The sequence below is a fragment of the Nannospalax galili genome, unplaced genomic scaffold, assembly GCF_000622305.1.
Source record: "Nannospalax galili isolate Female #2095 unplaced genomic scaffold, S.galili_v1.0 scaffold312, whole genome shotgun sequence".
NCBI classification, from domain to species: domain Eukaryota; kingdom Metazoa; phylum Chordata; class Mammalia; order Rodentia; family Spalacidae; genus Nannospalax; species Nannospalax galili.
In genome coordinates this window covers 6,124,696-6,147,625 of record NW_008335967.1, presented here as the reverse complement: position 1 = coordinate 6,147,625, position 22,930 = coordinate 6,124,696, and the positions used below count along the sequence as shown (strand labels likewise).

The window sequence follows — 22,930 nt, the reverse complement described above, 5'->3', positions numbered from 1 at the left end:
GACTATCCAGTCTTTGTATTAATATAACATAATTTACCGGTGGTAATTAGATACTACCCCGTCAGTGTATTATTTCAGACATCATATTCCATATCATTGTTCTATAAAACACAAAGAAAAGCTATCTCTCAAGCTATGAGGAATTTGAATTTGTTACAAATTTACATGTGGCATACTAAGTTTGCTCAAGTCCAATATAAATTTATCAATTAATGTTTACTTACAAACTATATTTAAATTACACTTAAATTCAATTTTGATGACTGGGGAGATGGCTCAGTGGGTAAGAGTGCTTGTTGTGCAAGCATGAGGATCTAATTTCAAATTCCTAGAACCCACATTAAGAAACCAATTGTGATTTTGTGCCTGTAACCCCAGTGCTGTGGGGGAGGGGCGGGGATAGGCGACCCCTGGGGCTTGCTGGCTGCTAGACTAACTATAGGTTCAGTGAGAGACCTTGTATCTCTGGCCTCTGTACATCTCTGCCCCCTGCAGAGTGAGCATACATTATACACATATATCACACATACACATCCAACCTTTCCATTTTGAGTATACTCTTTTGTTTTAAAAATAGCTCATAATCCATAAAACATTAAAATGGCTCATGATTTCAATATATAATATATGCATGACAAAGAACTAAACATATTTTCAAATGCTTACTTGCAGCCATGTCGAGTGCATTGTCCTCTGCCAGAGCAAAATTTGAGACATGATGGACCTATATAAACTATAGGAAGAAAGAAATCGTATAAAAGATGGCAACATAATTGGGAAAATCAAGAACAATATCATATAATTTGGGGAAGCAATACCCATTAAATCTAGCTCATTGTGTGTATGTTAAATAACAGGAACTCAAGATCCCATGAAAGTGCTGTGTTACAGGGGGAGCACTTATTGCAGATCTGCTGGACTCCTACATTTCTATAAATAATCCTCTCAAGATTTTAATGTTTCACATTCACAGAAACAGGGCCATGTAATTTAGATTCTTTTCTGCTCAAACAATTTCAGACAGATTACTAGTGCTTGTGTTTTGAATAGTCTTTAAAACATACATTCTTTAAAAATGTTTTGGTTCAGAGAACAGAAACTCACATTCCTTCGTGGATAGGTAGAATTGGTATACCCACCTAAGATCATTAAATAGCAGCTGCTTCACTTAAAGCATGTGCATCTCAGTACATTTTTCTGAAAAGCTTCTAGTTCACAGTAAATGCCAAATGACAGCAGCAAAGACCCACTTCAGGAGAATATAATGACTGAAGGGAAACTGGAAGGGTGGGTCTATTTAGAAAATAGACAAAATACACCACAGTGATTCTAGTGGGATTAAATTTCTGATGGAGAAAACAGAAATTTATAGATAAGAAGAAGGTGCTGTGCTTTCTGGAAATGAACTGAACACAAAATGTCTGTGAAACCCCAAGATTCTCTAGTCAGCCTCTGGACCACTAGAGAAAATAGGAAATGGACACAGAAGCAGAAGGAAAACAGTCTTCTGCTGTACCTGTAGGACAGCCAGATGCCAATGCTGGAGCAGACATTCAACTAAGCAGAATCTTCAGTTCAACTTAAGACTATCTTAGCTCAGATATGCTACATTTTCAACTGAGCCCAAGGAACTCTCCTGATTGGTTTTCAATGGATTTGGTAAACAAGGAGGTGGTATGTGGGGTTGAAAATTGATGTTAATCCAATGTATAATGACATCAGGGAAAAAGAGAGCAACAAGAAAAATTATTTGAAAATATTCTGCCAATGGTAGGAATACATTCTCCTTGAAGATCTATTGTCCAGATAAAAGGGTGCAGGTGTTTGATATGATGCACAATCATCCATGTATGAACAGTTAGCCTTTAAAATGAGATGTTGTACTGGATAGCTTTAGTTGTTAATTTGACACACCTGGGAAGAGGGCCCCTCAAGTAGGGAATTGTCTCCATTGGATTAGTCAGTGGCCATGTCTGTGGGGTATTTTCTTGATTGTTGAGTGATGTGGGAGTGCCAAGCCTATTGTGGGTGGTGCCAACACCAGACAGGTGGTCCAGTATTGCATAAGAAAGCTTGGGCCAGTGGAGCAAGCCAGTAAGCAGCTACCCTCCATGGTTTGTGCTCCTGGTTCCTGTCCTGAGTTCTTGCTTCCTTTGGTGATAGACTGCGCTTTCCTCTCCCCTTCCCCTCAAAAAGGTAAAGAATTTACAGAAGATCAGTTTTATCACAGAATGAAGTGGTCACAACATAATTTCTATTCTTTTGGGGGGAATCTATGACATTGTAACTGATCACTACATATAATTCTAAACATTAGTTCATCCTCTCTGGAAATATGGAATTAAGAATTTGTCATTGAGCATAAAAACTTCTCTATAATGCACTCAGGCTTGACTGACATTGGGGTGGTAAAGACCTAAATTTTCATCTTCAGAATGCTAAAAATATGGCAGGATCTGCAGTAGGCAGATTCTAATACATTTGAAGATATTGTCTTTTTGTAATCAGCATAATCAATAACAAATGAAATAGTGTAAAAGTGGGACAAAACCAATTAAGTCCAGAGACATGTTACCAAGATCTCAGACACTCAGTTTCAGGGTTAAATTTACTATCCATTTTCACATTCTTCTCTGTCCTATAATCACGCCACAATATTCAAGCAATTTATTTCAAAATAAATTTTGCTGTGGCCTGTATTCCTAAGAGCACATAATCTCTGTAGCTGGTTAATAGAGGCAATAATTCTAAAAGATGCAATGGAAAAACTATTGGTGAAGGAAACTGCTTATTTAGAAGAGATAAGATAGCAGACTGCCTGGTTAAAAGTGTTAGTTTTAGGTGTCAGATAATACTGGATTTACATCCCGATTCGCCTGGGGAACTTTCAGTAAATGATTTATCCTGATTAAGTCTTGATGTCTCCACTGTTTAAAGCTGGATGTTAATATTTTTTGGAGAAAAAAAGTAACTGCTTTATGCTTAACATGGTGCCTAGCACCATGTGGTTATAATCACCATCACCATATTGCAGTCAAATATCCATCTCTACCCTCCTGCCCTGTTATTTCAAAAGGCTCCACTGTACACCAAGTACTGAGCAGCAGATTGGCCACACTCAGTTTTATGGCTGCAAGAGGACCTGTTCTACTCCTGTGAGGGTACACTGCACTCTAGGGCTACTCTGGAGGCTGCCTGGGTCCTGAACACCCATACCGTAGTTCAAAGAGCCTTCATCAAAACAAACTCATCGATAACATAAGGCTTTCCAAGTCAATAAAAATTATAATTAAGGCTTTGTCATCTTTCCTACTAACTTCATCATTATCATTGGTATATCATGGTTGGAGAAATAAAAGTATGACAACATACATAGCTTGCTCTAGGATTTACTAGTTTTGTTAACATTTTCAGAATAATTTATGAGGTACTTTCTGTACACATTGGCAGGATCTGACTGTCGTGAACCAAAGAGAATTAGGACACTGCCCTATTGTTTTTCTCTCCATATCTTCCTTGATCTAATTCTCAACATTTTCTCTTATGTAACTTTAGAGTTCAATAATGAAGTGGAAGAGACATCAGGGGTATTCTTTGGCACACAGTTCTCTCTGGAAGGATTGTGGGCCCTCTCCCTCCCTTGTGAACATGCTAGGGTTAGGCGTCTGTTCTTGGAAAGCCTCACACAGGACAGTAACAGAATGCAGATTCTGCTCCAGTTGTGAAACCAACAGACATTGCTACCTACAAGCATTTTCTGTATCTTAACGTTTTTCTATGAGACTCAAAATGCGATGACAGAAACTCAGAGGTGTGTGGTAAACGTTTTCTGACCCCACATCATGCTGTAATTGCTTTCTTTAGGAAAGTGACACAATCTCTTTATAGGCTATACATGTAGCCTATAAATAAATAAATATATATACACTTCATTATACTCTTAATTTCCTCATATGAATACTTCATTTTATTACTGGCTTTTAAGCTTCTTTTGTGATTATTACAGTAATAAAAATTCATTATTGGACTCTTTAAAAAGTATGAGACCAGGAAAAGTGAATTCATATCCCACTACCCAGAGTCATACACTCATGCTCTAGAACTCATTAGCAGCTGTGGTAATTAAATGCTGTGTAAAATAGTCTGCTAGTAGAGAAACTTCATTTCAACAAATCTATCTTTAGATATTTTTGTACATAAAGTATGTTTAGTATCTATAGTTGATGTGGCCTTTGAAGTGTGGGCCTTTAATTGACATTGAGCATAAATTGTTTAAAGAATTCATATTGGCATATGGGTAAGTTATCTTGCCTGGAGTCATCCTCAAATTTTAAGAACTTCTTGCAGTTAATTTCTCAGTGTTTAAATTATTTAAAAATAAGAAAAAGAAGGTTAATGCATAGAAAATCAGCATTAAATGGTGCTTTTATACAATAGGACAAAGTCAATGACTGTGCTAAATTTGCTGAAGTATTGATGTTTTGTCCTTCCTTCTTTTCCTGTATAGCTTTCCTTCTACTTCCTTATAGCATATACTCTGAAACAGAAAACCTGTGAATCTATCTATGATTAAAAAAAAACAGAGTTGGCTTTCAATAATAAACCTAAGAAATACACAGTGTGGCTAGAGAGATGGCTCAGCAGTTAAGAGCCCTGGCTGCTCTTGCAGTGGAGCTGGATTCAGTTCCCAGCACCCACATGGTGGCTAACAACTGTCCATAACTCCAGTTCTAAGGGATTCAACGCCCTCTTCTGACTTCTGTGGGTATTGCATAACAAGGTTGCACTTACAAACATGCAGGCAAAACATTCAAGCACATAAAAATAAGCAAATTAAAACAAAATTTTTGGTCATTTTTTTTGACAGGGTCTCCCTGATCTCAGTCTACCTGGAAATCACTATGTGGACCAGGCTGGCCTCAGTCTCACAGAGATCCACCTGCCCCTGCCTCCTGCAGGTTGGGACCATGCTCAGCATCAAAACAAAATTTTCAAAGAAATACACTCCCATGCAACCTAACAGTTTAGACTATCTTCTTTCTGTGTACTTAATCATAAGTGATACTGGCTTTAAAATGATGCAAAAATGATCAATAATCCACTCAACAATTTTTATGTATATCCAAATATTCCTTTCATACCATTTTCTGAAAAAAAGGGTAGAGGGTTGGCTAATATTTTAGGGATGATGTTTCCCTCTGTGTAGTGTCTGCAACCAGGAGTATAGAACCCAGATGTTGTGGAAGTTACTAAGAAGAATGGGTCTTCTTTGAATATATGCAGGATGGTATTTATGTTAATTTTGCAGAAAACATTCAAGAAAATGTTAGGATATCCCTTGCCATCAAGTGTAAATTTGAGTTTTAAGGATTTAAGCATTTTTAAATTCTCTATGTTGAAACATTTTAGCATCTAATATTGCTGACTACACAGTCTATTTTTTCTGATTGCGCATTCCTGGGCTTCTAACAGAATGCAAAGGAGAAAAGGAAGAAAGGGTGTTTAATGACTTGCAGACCATGACTTGGAAATGTGATTAAGTGTATGCTGACTAACAAAAGCACAGGAAGAGGCTGCATCAATGGCATGTGATTATGACAGGCACAAACACTAACCATTATCAATTGCCCACATGTTCCCGAGGATTGGTCCTGTTTGTCTCCAGCGAATTCTGGTGTCTCGGGTTAATGCTGCATTAGGGAGGGGAATTGTGATTCGGTTCCACCTGCAAGAAATTGAGCAAGAAACCAGTCTTACAACAAAAGTTGCACTTTCTGGATTAATTTTACATGCTTGTGAGGTTCCCATTTCTGTGTACTTGCAATAGCACAAAAGTTAGTAAAGTCTTTACCTGTGGAGTTTGTAGTCTTAAAACAGACACAGAACATGTAAACATAACTTGTATATGCTAGGTGATACTAGATACAGTGCCAGTGATATTTACTTTGTTTTTAGACATTCTTTTGGGAGCATTTTTTTTTCAGTTTTACTTCCTAAATTTATTTTTAACTAATACTTAAAACATAAAATTGTGTATCTCAACAGAGTGCTATTTACTATTTTGGTACACATATATTTTGCATAAAGCTTGTCAGGTTTTACATGGTATCCTATGGGAAGCATCTGTGTAGAGATTAGGTATTGCTTAGCATCAATTACTTTTAAAATTTTTGATGCTGCTTAGCCTTACGCTCATTTAAAAAAGGGTCAAAGAAAGAATCCCAAATAATTTGGTTGCACTAGCCACATAGTAAAAATATTTAAAGTAGCAAGCATCTTAAATAATCATTTTAAATTTTACATTGGTCTGCAAAGGGGTGTACAGTAGACTTTATATAAAAAGTTAGATTAAATGCCATTACACACAATGGATGGCAGAGTAAGATCTGACCCAGTTCCAATTTAAGAAACTAACTTTACTCTTTGTATTTTGGCAATAAGTTTTTTCTTTAAAGCAATATCCACAATACATGTAATCCAAAAGATAAGTCAAATGCATAAAGAATAAATGGCTTTACAAATTGTAATCATGCATGGGATTCAGCAAAAATATTTATTTGTTCATTTTTACGATACCCCTCTAAAGAAGAAGTCAGTTTACTTATCTGTTATAAAATTTGCTAGTCTCAGGATGGCTAGTTGATTTTCATTCTGTTACCTGGATTCAATCTTTCAATACCGTAGAGCAGGCTTACTCACCCACTGTAGTTTTCAGAGGAGTAGATGGTGCTGTGGGGGAGGTGGGGACCCGCACAGATCTCAGGCAAACACTCAGTGTGGAGTAGGGACCAGGAGCGTCCATGGTTAGTAGAAAACTCCAAGCTGACGCTAATAATATCAGATCAAGCACAACAAAAAGGGGACAAAGGTAACAAATAATTATTTTTAAGTGTCTGGGTAAATATCTTAAACACTGACAGGATACCATTTGTCAAGAATTTTGGTAAGATGCTGTTTATTAAATGAATGTTTTCTCTTTCACTGAAGTCTGCTCAGCTTTCAAAGGGCAAGAAGTTAAATTACTGCCATAAAAAACAAAAGTTGGAACATAACACATGGTAACCTGGGTTTGTGTTCTTGGATTTGATAGCTGGTAAGGCAATTACCATGTCTCACACTGTCACTCTGTCCTGTGAAAGTGAGACCAGCAAAATTCTTAGAGAGGATCTGAGCAACACTTCTGCTGCTGAAACTGAGAAGTCAGAGTGCTTGCAGTGCTAATTGATTTCCACGCTTATTATTAGGGGGTCACTAGCCAACAGGAGGTCAGGCTTTTCTTCACTTATTTGTTTTTTTTCTCTCAGCAATCTGTTCTGATGGATGGCTGCCTCAGCACATGCAAACACCTGCAATGCCTTATATCAGGCTCTCAGAATGAAGTCATTCTGACTGAAAATCTCCCCAGTTGCAACATCTCATATGACATTTTTAGGGATGGGGGAATCTGTATTTTTTAATGGCTATTTCATTAAAAATCCAGCCAGAAACCACTGAGAAATCCTCTCTAATTCAATGACCAAGTGCATGTATTCATTTTGCACTGGGTCAGTATACTTGTGAATAGGGCTTCTTACCTGTTACCAGGTTGATGCGTGCCACATCCCAGATTAATAGAAAACTGTATCATGTGAGACATTGTAGAAGGGAGAACAGGCAAAACATGGAAAAAGTCTACAGCCCAGACATTTCGATTATGTCCTTGATGGTTCTTTTGTCTGAGACAAAATTTGGTAGCAGGTGTCTGAAGTTCAGGACTGATGACCACAGACAGCAAGGATGGAACCTTCCAAACAAAAGAAACCCAATTACTCATAATTCTTCTCATTTTGATCAATGTGAATCCTCACAGTTTCTGTCTATCTAACAATCAGTAAATACATACTGTCATTTATTATCAGGCAATGACCTTTATGTTCCATTATTATTTCATGAAAAAGATAGTATCTTCAAGGAGCACTTGTTTTAGTAACTCAGAAGTCCTCCTGTGTGGACAGTGGGGCTCCTTGTGTGTGACCGATGAGGTATGTGTATTCATTTTATCTACTTTAACACAGGATGAAGGAAATTGACCATTTATTTGACTTTATCAACAGTGCTTTTAAAAGTGGTTTTGTATAGTAGTCATCTTTTCACAATTAGGAATTCTGAAAATAAGACTCAAAAAAAACAGTCTTAGCTAAGTTAATGCATAGTAACTAATGAAAATGATTTGATCTGTGGTATGAACATGACTGGAGTAGGTAAAACCCTGCCAACCAATTTCTACAAAAATAGTGACTATGAAATCGGAAGTGTTATAAATTGGGTTACAATTGAATGTGGAACTTGTGGGATACTTTCTCTCTATGTTGACTATGTGTAAGCTCACTTAATTAATTGGCTTATTGTGTGTGTGTGTGTGTGTGTGTGTGTGTGTGTGCACAGGTGAGGGTGCACATGTATCCACGTGTGTGGGGAGGACAGGTGTTTTCCTCAAGTACTGCTCACCACTTGGGTTTTCTTTGTTGGGGGCAGGGTCTCTTACTGAATCTGGAGCTTGCCAATTCAGCTAGACTGGCAGGTCAGTAAACTCCAGGGATTCTCCTGCCTCTGCCACCCAGTGTTCATATTGCAGGTGTGCACACCATGTCCAGTGTTTTATTTGGGCACTAGAGACCCAAACTTAAGAAACTGTTGCTTGTGCGGCCAGTCATTGACAAATGAGCCTTCTCCTCAACCCCTGAGCTCTTTGAAGCACCTGAGGCGACCAATGTGAAGAGAAAGCAAGGACTAATGAGTTTGTGGTATATGATCAACACAGATAAATGCATTATAATAAGAAATATTTTCACACCTTATGACCAACATCTCACACGATTTTCAAGATGTTTGCAAATAACCAGAAATCATGCCTGTCCCATACCCAAAGAGCAACAAAGAAAGAACAACCTTGGTATTTCTAATTAGCCAAGAAAATGTAAGGGTAACAGTAATCTTAACTGCTGCAGTGCCTTCTGCCTCGGGAATCTCAGCACTGGGTACTACTCATTATGTGTGATAGCAAGGCTGGGAAGCTGCATAATTAGAGTCACTTTTAGAGCTTTCTTGGGGACAAGAATAGCTGTCAGTCAGAGTGTTGGGTTCTGCTTTATTGTTGCTCTAATTTGTTCTTCTTGACAAAACCTGATTTTTCACTTGTATCAGAAATAAAATAAATGCAAAAATGCCCAAGTCACTTAAAAAAAACCTAGTGATTTCCTGGGCTTCCAGAAAGGATTTATCCTCTGTGCCTGGCGTGGTCTTCAAGGAATTGACTTTGGCTTGCCCTGAAGTTTTGAGGTGGGTCATTTGGCACAAGGCTTGGCATTTGTACCTTATATGAGGAATATGAAAGGGTATCCAGTGCGAGGTGCTCTTTTCTTCCTTCAATCTTTGCATACAAGATGATATCATTTTCATGGGAGTCTCCAGGGTCACAAATTCCTCCTGTACCAAACAGAAACTTCATATTGTTGCAACCAACTTGCATCCAAAATATTAAAGCATTAGAAAAACAGAATAAGAAATATAGTTCCACCTGTGACTTAAGAATACCTTAAACAAAGATAATCAGACCCAAGGAATTAATTTATGAAGATAGTTCAGATGGGCCATGCTCCAGATCAAAGTGACATCTGTGAAGGTCAAAGTAACTGTTTGCTTAACAGGATTACTCAAATATTTGTATAGGTTGAACAATGACTACGTGGCTCTGTTTTAACCCATGTTAAAAAGTTGTGTATGTACATATGTGTATGTATGTATCTGTTTGGTGTGTGCAAGTGTGCATCTACATGTATGCATGCATGTGGAGGCCACGGGACAACCTCATGTGTCATTCTTCAGGGGCCGTCCACCTTTTTATTGAGACAGGGTCTCTCACTGGCCTGGTACTTACCACATAAACTAAGCTGGCTGACCAGTGAGCTTAAGGGATCACCTTGTCTCTGCCTCCCTAGTGCTGTGATTACAATTGTGAACCACTATACCTGGATTTTTAAACATGAGTTCTGGGGATTGAATTCAGGTTCTCATGTTTGTGTCAGCTTTACTGACTCAGCAATATCCCTAGACCTTTGCTCTAATTTTTATTAAACCATTACTTCTTTATATTTGAGATATTTACAGCCAGTGTTAGAATCTGTTTATTGTGGTTTTAAAATTTGGTGACTACATACATTAAAGACTTCTCAACTGATGTCATGTGACTGTTTAAGTAGCATCTATAGTATTTTAGCAGATGTTTATATTTTAAATGCAATTCATTTTACATTTTAAAACTTTTTGTATTTATATTTGGGGCTTAATTTGACTATTGGAAGGTATGTAGTACAGTTTATTCTGTATCATTCTGTTTTATGGTCACAGGAAATGATGCACCATTAGAACTGAAAGGTAAGTGAGATTCTCCTCACAATGAAAGTATGTAACAGAGCAGGCATCTGAAGTTCAAGATCATTTAGCTAGCTGATGGAAGAGCCTTGAGCAGATGCTGTGTTCCATCACAGATCCTCTATTCTTTCACTACTACACTAATCAAGAATTCTTGGTCTTTATGCCACCTATCAACTGTCTGCCTCACCTGGATTTTAAAGGTTGATACATCTAACTAGAAGTCTCTCTTCACACACCACTGTCATTCATCACAACACCAACCACACAGGAGCAGATTCACAGAGGCATTTCCCAAAGTTCACAATGTTAATTTTGCTCTGGTTATTATCTTTCTAAGAAATTCTTTCTGTCCTGAAATCAACCACCATCAACCTGAAGGCAACTGCTACTGTTACTAGTCTACGGAGCCAGTAAGGCAATCCTAAATGAGGTCACCCATTTAAAATTAGTCTAATAAAATCAACAAACAATGGTCCAAGCACCATCTAAATTTAAATTAGCCAAGAAGGCATCAGTTATTTGTACATAATCTGGTTCAAATTCAATTTAGATAATTGGGTCTGACCTGTTGAAGAAACTGTCTGGCAAATGAAGAAAGCTAGACAGAATCCAATCAGCACAAGAAAGTTAATAGAAGGAATATTAGCCAAAAAGAAAGACAAATGCTTTCACAATAGACAGTAATAGAGAGGTTCTCAATGACCAAGGCATATCTTGGGGATTCACTTGGCAAGATGTGTCCTAAAGTGAAGGAGGGTATACCACTTATCATAGTTCTAGAACCTCTGCCATGAAATGACTGCATTTGAGCATATATCTGATCTGATCCTGTGAACCATGACTATTTCTTCATGGTTAGCAGTCAAAATTTCATACTGTTAATGGAAATTGTGATTTTCCCATAAGCCTCTTCTGAGTCCCCGAAAATCTCACTTTGGGGATCACTAAGAAAATTAGTTATCCAAGTCTATAAATCTGAACAGTTGGCTGTGGTGACCCCATTAAAGTCACCTGCAAAGCTCATCCTGACCAGAAAGCTGTCTTATTTATAAAACATGATTATTTCATCTTCCTAAGTACAATCATTTCAATAACCTGAACAAAAACCTTGTGCTTGACTTTGGTGGTAATCTACTGGAATTATACACGTAAAGTCCCCTAGGTTAATTCTAATGTTATTTAGCATATCTGAGCAATGCCAGTGGAAACAACCCAAGAAGTTGGTTTGATGGTTGAGAAGCCAGTGTCTGACTTAAAAATTAAACTCTTGCAAGACAAACTGCAGAGGACAGGAGGATTCTGGAAATGAGCTTGCTGCTAGAGCCCCTAGCTAAGCCAGGGAGAGAGGAAGTTCAGCACATATTCTTGCCTTACTGCTATGTTCCTGGAACAGCCCTGGAGCTAAGGGATAGCAGTGAAATTACAGTGCAGTGAGTGCTTCAGGAAATTTGCATCCACAATTGGTAGAAAAGTCTTTGAGAACTCACCAAACAGTCCAGCTTTTAACACTGAGTTTATATTTGAGCCACTTGAGATGTGAGAGATGGCTTAGCTGTTAAGAGCACTTGCTGTTCTTGCAGAGACTAGGATTCAATTCCCAGCATCTACCTGGCTACTAACAACCATCCACAACTGTAGTTCCAGAGGATCTGATGCCCTCTTCTGGCCACCTTAGTCACTGCATGTACATGGTCCATTTATACACAGGTAACACACACACACACACACACACACACACACACACACACACACAAATTAAGCCACTTGTGAGGAAATCATCATGATAACTAATATTCTCAAGAAAATTTGTAGCTTTTCAATTTCATAAAGAACCGAGATTGCAAATGGTGGTAGGCATAGCTGAACTGGATTTTATTTTGTTTTTTTAGCTAGACTGTTAGAGTGTAAGAATAAAGGCATGGTGGCACATGCCTTTAATCCCAGCACTCGGGAGGCAGAGGCAGGCAGATCTCTGTGAGTTCAAGGCCAGCCTGGTCTACATAGTGAGTTCCAGGACAGCTGGGGCTACAGGGAGACCCTGTCTCAAAAAAACCAAAAAAAAAAAAAAAGATACCTACTTTTTGTTTATCATTTACTATATTCTGTGCATCAAGTAAAATTAAATATAAGTATTACATGCTTCCAATTCACAGTAACACTTTTCAAGAAGTATTAACATGTATTACTTTGCTGAATGAAACTGAGGTCATGAGACCATCTGCAGTTTCTGCAACAGTCCCAAATTAAAGTCTGCATTTAATGTTATTCTGTTTGAGTTCAACTCCACACTATCACTGAGGGAAGCACTGGATGATGGTATTTGTAAAGCCTTGAATTTGGCATGCTATATGTGTTGTACATGTGTAACTTTCTATACAATTAATATTTGCTGAATTAAGTAATACAAACTGAAACAGGAAAGCCAGATATGGTGATAATGTGGATTTCACTCCAACAGATGTTTAATTGCTCAAGGTCAACAAGCTGTAGAGAAAATTATGATTTTGATAATTAGTTTTGTAGTTTTTAGCATTTTGTTCATATTTCAGTGTCATGAAGCAGTTATTAGAGTTATTATAAATGATGGTCCCTGGGGGAAGATTCATAAAAAAATAAAAGTCCCTTTTTAAAAAGCAACTTTTCAATGAATATTGAGTACATATTAAAGAAATACCAAGAAGAAACTAAAAAAGTGAAAAGCACTTTGTATGTGTTTAGTGTACCATAGCTAAGGACACAATAGCTGAACTATCAGTTCCCCATAACTTCATTAACTGGTTCTCTGTATCCTCTCTGCTCTCTTCAGGACAGTCCACGAGCAGCATCTGCTTTTCAGAGAACAGAAGCATAAGGAAGGCACGGGCATCACAGAATGGAGAAAGCCCAAAAGATGATGACAGACTTTATCTGAAAGATCCCTCTGGGGGCAATTTATCAGTTCTGTGAAGTTTTGGTGACAGCAGCTCCTACAGGAAAAAGTAGACTCTTGCTTAGCTCCATAGCCTTTGATGCACTGTGGAAAGGAAGGGCTCAAGAGGCATCTTGTACAGCAATTAAGGTACAGAGAGATTTCAGTAAAAGCTGGATGAACGGTCAGTTTCAGAGGACTTAAAATAGTTTTCAATAGCTTTTAAGACACTTGATTTGAAGAAAGTGATTTTGTTAAAGTTGTACCATTTCCAGAGCACTGGGCTGGGGGAAGGGGACACATGCCCTAACATCAGCTTGTAATTCAGTGAGAAAAATAAGACAAATACAGCAGTTCCCACTATCCAGGCTTTTCTTTCCATAGTGTGTGGTAAACATGGTATGAAACTATTAATATTCACCTTGACACTTAAATTTTATTGTCACTTATTATTATAGCTATTCTGAGTTGTTTGGTATGTATGTGTACACATACACATGTGGGTGCATGTACCCCTGCTTGTATGTGCAGAGACTGGGGGTCAATGTGGGGCATCTTTCTCTATGGATCTCTATCTTTTTATTTTCAGTCTCTGGCTGAACCTGGAGCTTGCCAGCTGGCTTGATGTCTGGTCAATAAGCCCTCGAGATTGAATTTCTGCCTCCCAGTGCTGGGCTATAGGTGCCTGCTGCTTAACTGGGCTTTTTACATGGGTGCTGGGAGTCTGAACTCAAATCCTCATGCTTACAGGACATCAAAAGCACTATATCCAGTGAGTCATCTCCCTAGTCCCATAACTTTTTATTTTAAAAATTATTCTTGTTAGTCTCTGACTATACCTAATTTGTAAATCAGACTTTATCATAGGCAAGCATGCATAGAAGAGAACAAATAACAGACGGAGGGCGGAGAACGATCTGTGGCTTCAGGCACTTTATCACCCATCCTGCCCTGCCCTGTCCTGTCTTATCCTATCCTACTCAAAATTGCCTTCCCAGAGGCTGCTCTTTCCTCAAAATTCAGACCCCATTTCTTTCCCCATGTTTAACTGATGAAATTCTTGCAGGAACAGTCCTATTTCAGGACATGTATCATATCAATTATCTGACGCCGTGGTCTTTGGTATCCTAGTCACACTCATTAGCATGCCCTGGCAAAAGCCACTGGTAGCCTCTCAACCTTTATCCCAGTTGACTTTTCCCTCTGTGGTATTTCCTACACTCAGCTAACCTTCTGTTACCCCACAGGTTGCTCCGGTTGGTGATTCGGACGAACAGATGCCAACACCGCAGCTCTACAAGCCATTTTATATAATCGCATCGGAGATATCGGCCTAATCCTATCTATAGCCTGATTCACCATCCACACAAACTCATGAGAACTACAGCAAATCTTCATCTTCAGCACGGACACCGATATTCTACCTTTATTAGGTCTTCTACTAGCCGCAACAGGCAAATCAGCCCAATTGTTAGCTGCCATGTGAGTTCTTGGAACCCAGGTCCTCTGTAAAGGCAGTCAGTGCTCTTAATTACTGAGTCATCTCTCAAGCCCCATATGTCTATACTTTTCCCCTTCTGCCTATACCTGGAAAAGAGTTTCCTTAAGAGTTTTTCATTTCTTCTTAGGACATCAGCAGCTATGGAAAACTTGCTCAACTTTAAAAATTCAGTAAAATACCTATTTTATTTATTAGTCTATTCACTTATTCAACATATATTTATTGAGGACTGGCATCAGAAGATTTTCAAGTGCACTGTAAACCATGGACGGAATTTCTATCTTCACATGGCATTCTAGAAACCTCAGTCTTGACATGTCTAATAGCAAGCTCTTCTGCCAGCTTCAGTTGACTCCATCTTCTTGGTTATTCCTTCTATGCCCCCTTCTTTCCTGTCTTATTCTTCTGTTGCTTGGAATAGCACAAAAGACTCCTAATGGGGTTGTCAGACAACATTCACTGTGTGGAAAATATTTATTAAAAATTACTGTTTACCTGTAACACAAATTTAACTAAGTTATGTATTTTTCTCTTCTCTTTTCTTTCTATTTGTGGGTGAAATCTGACCCTCTGTCCTGGCTGCTGACTTGTCCCCTAGCTTCTGATTATTTAAGTCTTTCCTTCACATTCTTGCCAGAATTATTTTACTAAAAGGCATGTGACATAGACCTAGCAAGAATTCTCTGATGATGTAAAGGAAGTACTGAACTCTTTAATGTGGGACTGAAGAAAACATGAGTCTGGATCCATCTTACACGCCTCTATCAATTTAGCCTGAGAAAAGTAGCCAGCTGCAAACATATGACATACTTTCATTTTTAACATCCTTTATTTAGAATGATTTAGGCTGAAATTCTTGTCTTCCTTAAAAGTAAATCCCGCCTGGCCTTCAAGGCAGAGTTCAAACGTCATCTCCTTCATGAAGCCTCACTCACCCTCACCCTTCTGCTCACCCTCACCCTCAGCCCCCTCTATGCTTTTGAGCACTGTCATTCCATTAGAGTTCGCTGCATCTTCCCTACACAGTTAGGTGTTACTTGTGGTCACATGGCTTGTTTAAGTTTTTTTCCAAATCAGGTAACAGAGATACGTGAGTTTGTAAGGTACTTTGAGAGCTTTGCATGTGTTAATCCATTTAACCACAGCAATTCTGTGACCCAGGTAGTATCACTTTCAGTTGTATCTCTATATATATTGACTCAAAGTTCTATATTTAATATGCATTTATTCTTTTTTATTAAATGGAGACCCTTTTATTTAAAATAGTGTACTTCTTCAGACTCTTGTATAAATTTACTCAATTGGGTTGATTTACTAAGGACAAAAATCCCAATTTCAATTAAATTATGTCAAGGAAGTAAAAAGGATATAGAAAAACAATCTAGACTGGTATATTAAATATTTATTACAACTTTATATTCTGCTTAATGTTTTCCAGGAATTACTTTGAATAAAATGAGATACTGTTTAAGTATTAGTTATTTAAAGGAAATATAGACCTTTAAATGAGCAAACAATGTTAGAGTCAAGGTAAGAGTGCCCTTGACGTGACTCCACATTGTACAGTACGACTTCTGGTATTGGACAGATTGTTTAGGGAAGTGATCTATCATTACATGGGCAATATTCCTGCCAGCATGACAGTCTTGAGGTTTACAATACACCTCTGAGCTGTATGACTGTCAAGAAGCTAAAGCCAGGCAAGTGGGAGATAAACAGCTGCTCTGAGGCCTAGGCTGAGGCTGAGGGGACCTTCTGTCCTGATGAACTGACATCTTGGTGCTAAGTTCAAAGGTAGACAATGTTTTTTCCTGTTTCATTCCCAGATGTTGCTTGTGCTTTTCCATTCAACGGAGAAAGCATGTGATGCCTAGTCATACTTCTGGAATGACATCAGTGAAACAGTATGTTACTACACTCCTTGTAGGACAAATTTGAGAGCCACATTTCAAGAGCACAAATTTTAAGCCATTGATTTATCTATGGCTATTTTTATGACTTTATTAGTTCCATAATGAATTTGAATATGCATTATGCATACTTCTTTAATGTGTTTGTAGGCACATCAGCACACAGAGAGCATTGAGAAAATTGTAAGAGAATACTATATAACATTTTTCTCTGCTCCCCTCAGCAAGGGTTAGGCAATAAAGAAATCACCATAAAAGCAAACGGCTCACCTTGCTGACTGGTGAGTCAAAAGCTGTGGACAAAGGCATTGTTTTGCTCTCAGTTTCTTCCCATTCCGTTTTCAGCCATGATCAAGTAAGGAGAGGCATAAGAAATGTATTGCGGGATTTTGTGTTCAGGCTCAGTTAGGACATGAGACTGTTCCTCTATGAGATGGTGTCAATGGGGCTGGCCAGAGACAGTCATGAGTACCACATGCCTTTGCTAGGTCAGTAGAGCTCAGATTACATTAATTTTCATTTTATGTGGTAGTTAACAGTCAATATTATTTCCTTAGAAAAATGTACCAACTAAGAATCTTCCCCAGCATCAGTGAGGTTTGTTCAGAATGTACATACCCATGACAAAGTAGAATCTCAGGTTCCCATAACCGGTTGTGTCCATGTAGGGAGTGCATATTTTCCTCTCTCCATCTTTGAGGAAGATCAATGATAGACCTGATTCTATGGTTCCACATTCTGTACCAATAATGGCTCCTAAGATGTCCCATCTTTAAAAAAGGAGAATTATTAAGAATTAGAATGTTAGATCCAACTTAAGCATAATAGTTTTTTTTCTGCATAGAACATTTAATTAGTAACGACTAATCTTAAAGATGTGAAATTGCAGATTTTAGGCAATGAATAAACTTTGAACATATTTCATTCATGTGTTATGCTTCTTCTATGGCCAAGTTTAGCCATTACATTGTTTAGCTTGTGTATCTCGTGACTAGAACAAAAGTGTTTATTCTTTTTTAAAATTGAGAATTTCATACATGCATATAATGCATTTTGATAAAATCCATCCCTTTCCCCTCTCCTCCTATTTGTCCCCTATCCCTTCCCCAGAAAAGCTTTATTCTTAAAATACAGTTGAGTTGAAGAATTAAATTTAAACTAAGGAAACAGAGAACCATGGAGGATAGTATTATAAATGCTTATATGGTCCTGAATATTAAAATAGTTACAGAATGAAAAGCTATAAAAGCTGGCCAAAGTCTAGTAAGTTTTCAAAAGAAGATGAGATTTAAACTGTCTTTCCAAATAGGGTGTTTGGATATAACAGGAGAGAATTAAAATAGTTAACTTCTATTTAGTGCTAATTTATGTGACAGATCCTTTTCTAGGCACTTTACACATTAAACTAATTTCATTCTCACAGAAACTATGCAAGACAGCAAGGATATCCCAATTTTAGCGGAAGAAACTAAGACATGAAGAGAATTAAGACAGCTCACAAAGAATGGGGCTCTACTCAAACCTGTGCAGTCTGACTCCAGATCTGGTCTCTTAACTTGGGTAATATATTAGATTTGGGGTTGACAGATCATATGAGAATAGGCTGAGATCTGAGAATAACTCTGGCAACAGTACAGATATCACCAGATCTTGGTGGAGGGTGTGTACTGGGGAACAGCAGAAAATACATCTGAATGTCTGGAACCAACACACAGAAGATTTGGAAAGAAGTTCAAATGCTATCTAGTAGACACTCATGGTGACCTTTTTTCAAAAATGAAAGTATGATTATGTCTCTGCTTTGCTAAGCTCTTTGGAATGGCTTCCCATTGTTGTGTGGACAAATTTCAAACTCCTTAATGTAGAATATAAGGCCCCTGTTGACCTCGCCCTAGCACACATTTCTGTCCCCATCTCTTTGGCTGCTCCGTATCTCTCCTTGTCTTGTATCAAACATTTTGTCTATATGATACAAATTTAGTTACCATAATATTCTTTGTCAGGACTCCATGTCTTTACTCACTATCTCTTGAATAAACTCATGTCTGATAAATTCTATGCATCTTTCTGTAGAGCCTTTCCAAGACTCCCTCACTCCCCTTGGATAGCCTCACCTGGACAGCCCACCACCACATCTCACACTTGCTGTTTATGATACCATTTTTTACTGTGTACTTCTTAATATGCCTTTCTTTGTTCCTGACATGAATTTCTAAGGTAGACATCTTATTTTTATGTTCTTATATATGTATCTCAGTGCTTAAATACCCAGTATTAGATCAATAATTTTTGTTGAATGATGGAGACATTAAAGGATTCCATATTGAGAAGGTGCATGGCACAACTCAGTGCCCTGCCTGGATCCCATCTTCACTTTCCTTTGCCTTCTCTAGCCTTGTCTTTGCCTATTTGGTGAGACAATTTATACTCTTCAGCCATTCCTAACCTTGGACACTCTCGTTTGTGCTTTCAGATTAGAGATCTGCTCTTTCATTCACAAAGTTCCCCTATTTTCAACCTTAACATGTAGTCTCATTGTTATTAAGGTTTCAGGACTACTTCCACTTCAAAATTGAAAGATTGATGGTTCAGTCTCTTCTACCCAAAGATTGTTACTAAACCATCTTCCCATCTAGACTCAATCCCTACATGAGCAGCTTGCCTCTGAACACATGCTTTATTCAGTGAGGGCTTTATGTTTATATATCTTCAAGATACAGAGGCTTAAATAAGTGGGCATATATATCATCTCACCCCTCTGCACCCAAGTGTTTTTTCCCTGACTTTCTTCTTATAAATCTCTCTCAAGAGTTTTTCAAGCAGAAACCTCATAACATATTTCTGGCTATAATAAAAGACAAAAGATTTTTTTTTAGGATAATGATCACAAATTTGTGATGGACGTTTAGGTCATTTCTGGATTTTTGGTTATTATTAGAGATAGTGGCTGAAAGCGTCTACATTAAACGTTTATGTATATGTGAGACAGAGTTCCCTAGTAGCCTTTCTTTTCTATGAGTGATATGAGAGGCAGTCCCCTAGGGGTATACATTGTATTAGTGAATTGGTCTTTTCTCCTTTGCAATGGTATCACCTAGGAACACTTTGGGATAACTGAAGAAAGCAACTCTGAGAATTTTGTTTGGGACTCTTGCAATCTTGAGAAGGGCTATGAGGGATATACCTAGAATCAGGATTTCTAGGCAAACTTCAACAGTCTTCTTCAAACTAGTTAGATAAGACACTTCCCTCAGGAGGGTGTAAGTTTCCTGTTTTTAAACAAGCTTGCCACCATTCGATTTTGTCAGCCTTTTAAAATTAGTCTAGTGGATGGGAAGGAATTTCTGCCTCACTTTTGCATTTCCACAGTTACTAATGAGGTTGGACATGTTTCTGTGTTTATGGCTGGCTAGTTGCAGTTATTCTTCCCTGAGTTATTTTTGTCCTTTGTCCATTTCCTCTTAGGGTTCCACTCTTCCTCTCATTTTTGGTGATCTTATACTAATTCTCACTGCACTAATTCTCCTTCTAATTTTTTAAAAATATTTTATTATTTTTATTTTATGTGTATGCATGTATTGCCTGCATGTATGTGAGCGCACCCATGTCGTGTATTGCCGCAGAGGTCAGAAGAGGGCTTTGGATTCCCCTGGAACTGGAGTTAAGGACGGTTCGTAGCCACCATGTGGGTGCTGGGAATCAAACCCAGGTCCTCTGCAAGAGCGGTCAGTGCTCTTAGCCGCTGAGCCATCTCTCTAGCTCCTCCTTCTAATTTTTTAACCTACATAGAAAAGGCTTAATTTCCATTACTGTATTTTAATTTTAGAAGTTCTCCTTGAGGGTTTCTCACCCCTTCATCATGCACTATCGCTACTTTCCAAAATTACTTAGATTCCTTTAAGATATTTCAAATCATTAAATCAGATTTAGTATCTTGTGTTTCTCTTTTATCTCAGTTGGGGGTGTACTTACTCAATACCCTGTTTTTCATATTTGCTGACTGTTATTTTTGGTGGATTAAGAAATCATTTTGAGGACAGTTTCTAGTTGTGAGCTCATTTTCAATGGCCTAATTTCCATTACGAATTCCACACACTTCATATAGTGAGAGACATTTCTACAAATTTTTTTAAACCAATGGTATCTGTGAGGACCTTGGTGCTTCCCTGGTATTAAATTCCCATTTACATTAATTTCTCAGTTATGAATTTCCCATCAGCCAGGTGGGATGAATTTGAGCTTTACTTTTGCTGAGTTTCCACTCTCCTGGGAACCCCGCCCCTGAGAATCAACAAGAAACCATAGGACCCTTATTAACTCTTTTTGGAGGAGGAGCTTTAAAGAAACATCAGCTCTAGCAGCAATCACCAAGTATTCCGTGTGGGTATTTAAATCCTCCTCTGTAGCCTTAGATTACATCTGATGTGATAAGATTTTATCCTCCTAAGATCTAAGTCCTTCCTATGGGGACAATCATTTAGGTTCCCCCCTTCTCTTTGCTTCTGTCATCTGCTCATTTTCTCTATCCTAGGGCTCCATATTAGGGAAAGTTATCTGACTTTATGCCACATTTCAATGGATTTGTAGAGGAAAGAATTACATGGACTCAGCCTTGTATGACAGCGTCAATGTTTTCGGCAAACTGGTATACGACAATGACGAAAACTTTAAAAACACACTGGTTATTTTAGGCCTTAATTTTATTTAGATATTCTTTTGGTTATATCCTTCATTCCAGGAGAACAAGGAATATGTGAACACAACAAGGTGCATGCCATTTTTTTTTAATCAGTGAGCTCCTTTTTGCAAACAGGATTTCATTTTTAATAATGGTAATAAAATTTTAAATGTAGGCTGGTTATTAATTTTTCTACTTTTCTTCAAACACTCCAATTACATGCTTTGTATCCTTGGTGACTTTATTATGAAGGAGGGGATTTCATAAATAAAAAAGCAAACAATCATTAATTGCTGAATGTTAACAGTTTTCTTAAGGGATGAAGATATGCTCCCGACTGGGAAAACACAATGGTTATTAGCCATAATTTCTTCCATCCAACATGTAGGAGATACTAAAAAGTATCTCTGACAATGTATTTAAGCAACAAGCTCTTCTCCTGATCCCTTTAAATTTTGTAAAGTAACCAAACTGCTGGAAATCAACAAGCACATATAGAATTTGATCTACTTTAGGTAAAATGTTTAAGCATCTTAGTTAAAAAGAACATGCTACTTTAATTTCCCTTACAAAGTTCACCAACTGAGTTGACTGTTACATTTTATTTTAAAAGCAAAGACTATTCAGGTAAATAATTTTCCAAACAAGCACAGAATATAATTGGGGTACCACATATTTGGCAATAAATATTGAAAGTGATATGTGAAATATTTAAAACTGTCCTCTATAGCTTTGCATCATGGCACAGTAATCCCAGAACTTGGAAGTCTGAGGAGGAGGATTATGAGTTTGAAGTCAACCTGGGCTACATAATGAGTTCTTGGCTAGCCTGGACTATATAGTGAAACTTGGTGTCAAAAAAAACCAAAAAAAAAAAAAAAAAAACCAAGCAACAAGGGCTGGAGAGATGTCTCAGTGGCTAAGAGCACTGGCTGCTCTTGCAGAGGACCTAGGTCTGGATCCCAGCACCCATGTGATGGCTAACAACCCCTGTAACTCCAATTCCAGGGAATTCCATGCCCTCTTCAGTCATTCATGGGCATCAAATGCATGGGTGCACTTAAATACATGCAGACAAACAATAAAAACAGAGAACCAAGACAAGAAGCAACCCAATTAAAAGATGGACTAAGGAGCTGAACAGAGAGTGCTCAAAAGAAGAAGTAAAGATGGCTATGAAACATCTTAAAAGATGTTCAACATCACTAATAATTAGGAAAGTGCAAATTAAAACCATTTTAAGATTTCACTTCACCCCAGTCAGACTGGCTAAGATCAAGAAAACAAGTGATACCAAATGTTGGAGAGGGTGTGGGGAAAGGGGAACACTCATCCACTGCTGGTGGGGCTGCAAACTGTTTCAAGCCCTATGGAAAGAAGTGTGGAGCACTCTTAAAAACCTACAAATGAACCTACCATTTGACCCAGTTATACCACTCCTTGGCACATACCCAAAGAACTCATCCTATTGCAGAGACACTTGTACATCCATGTTTGTTGCTGCTCTTTTCACAATAGCT

The 22,930-nt window shown here is 38.0% G+C and overlaps 1 protein-coding gene across 3 annotated transcripts in view; it reads right to left on the bottom strand.

Annotated features, from left to right (window-relative positions):
* Positions 1-22,930, bottom strand: part of Reln (reelin) — a 492,143-nt gene that overhangs the window by 174,308 nt on the left and 294,905 nt on the right. For all 3 annotated transcript variants that reach the window (XM_008830753.2, XM_008830756.2, XM_008830755.3), the window contains exons 12-17: positions 17,351-17,502; positions 9,353-9,465; positions 7,575-7,783; positions 6,700-6,828; positions 5,616-5,725; positions 667-733 (exon numbers count right to left, since the gene is read on the bottom strand). In XM_008830753.2, the coding sequence (XP_008828975.1) occupies positions 667-733; positions 5,616-5,725; positions 6,700-6,828; positions 7,575-7,783; positions 9,353-9,465; positions 17,351-17,502 (780 nt within the window). The remainder of the gene's footprint in view (positions 1-666; positions 734-5,615; positions 5,726-6,699; positions 6,829-7,574; positions 7,784-9,352; positions 9,466-17,350; positions 17,503-22,930) is intronic.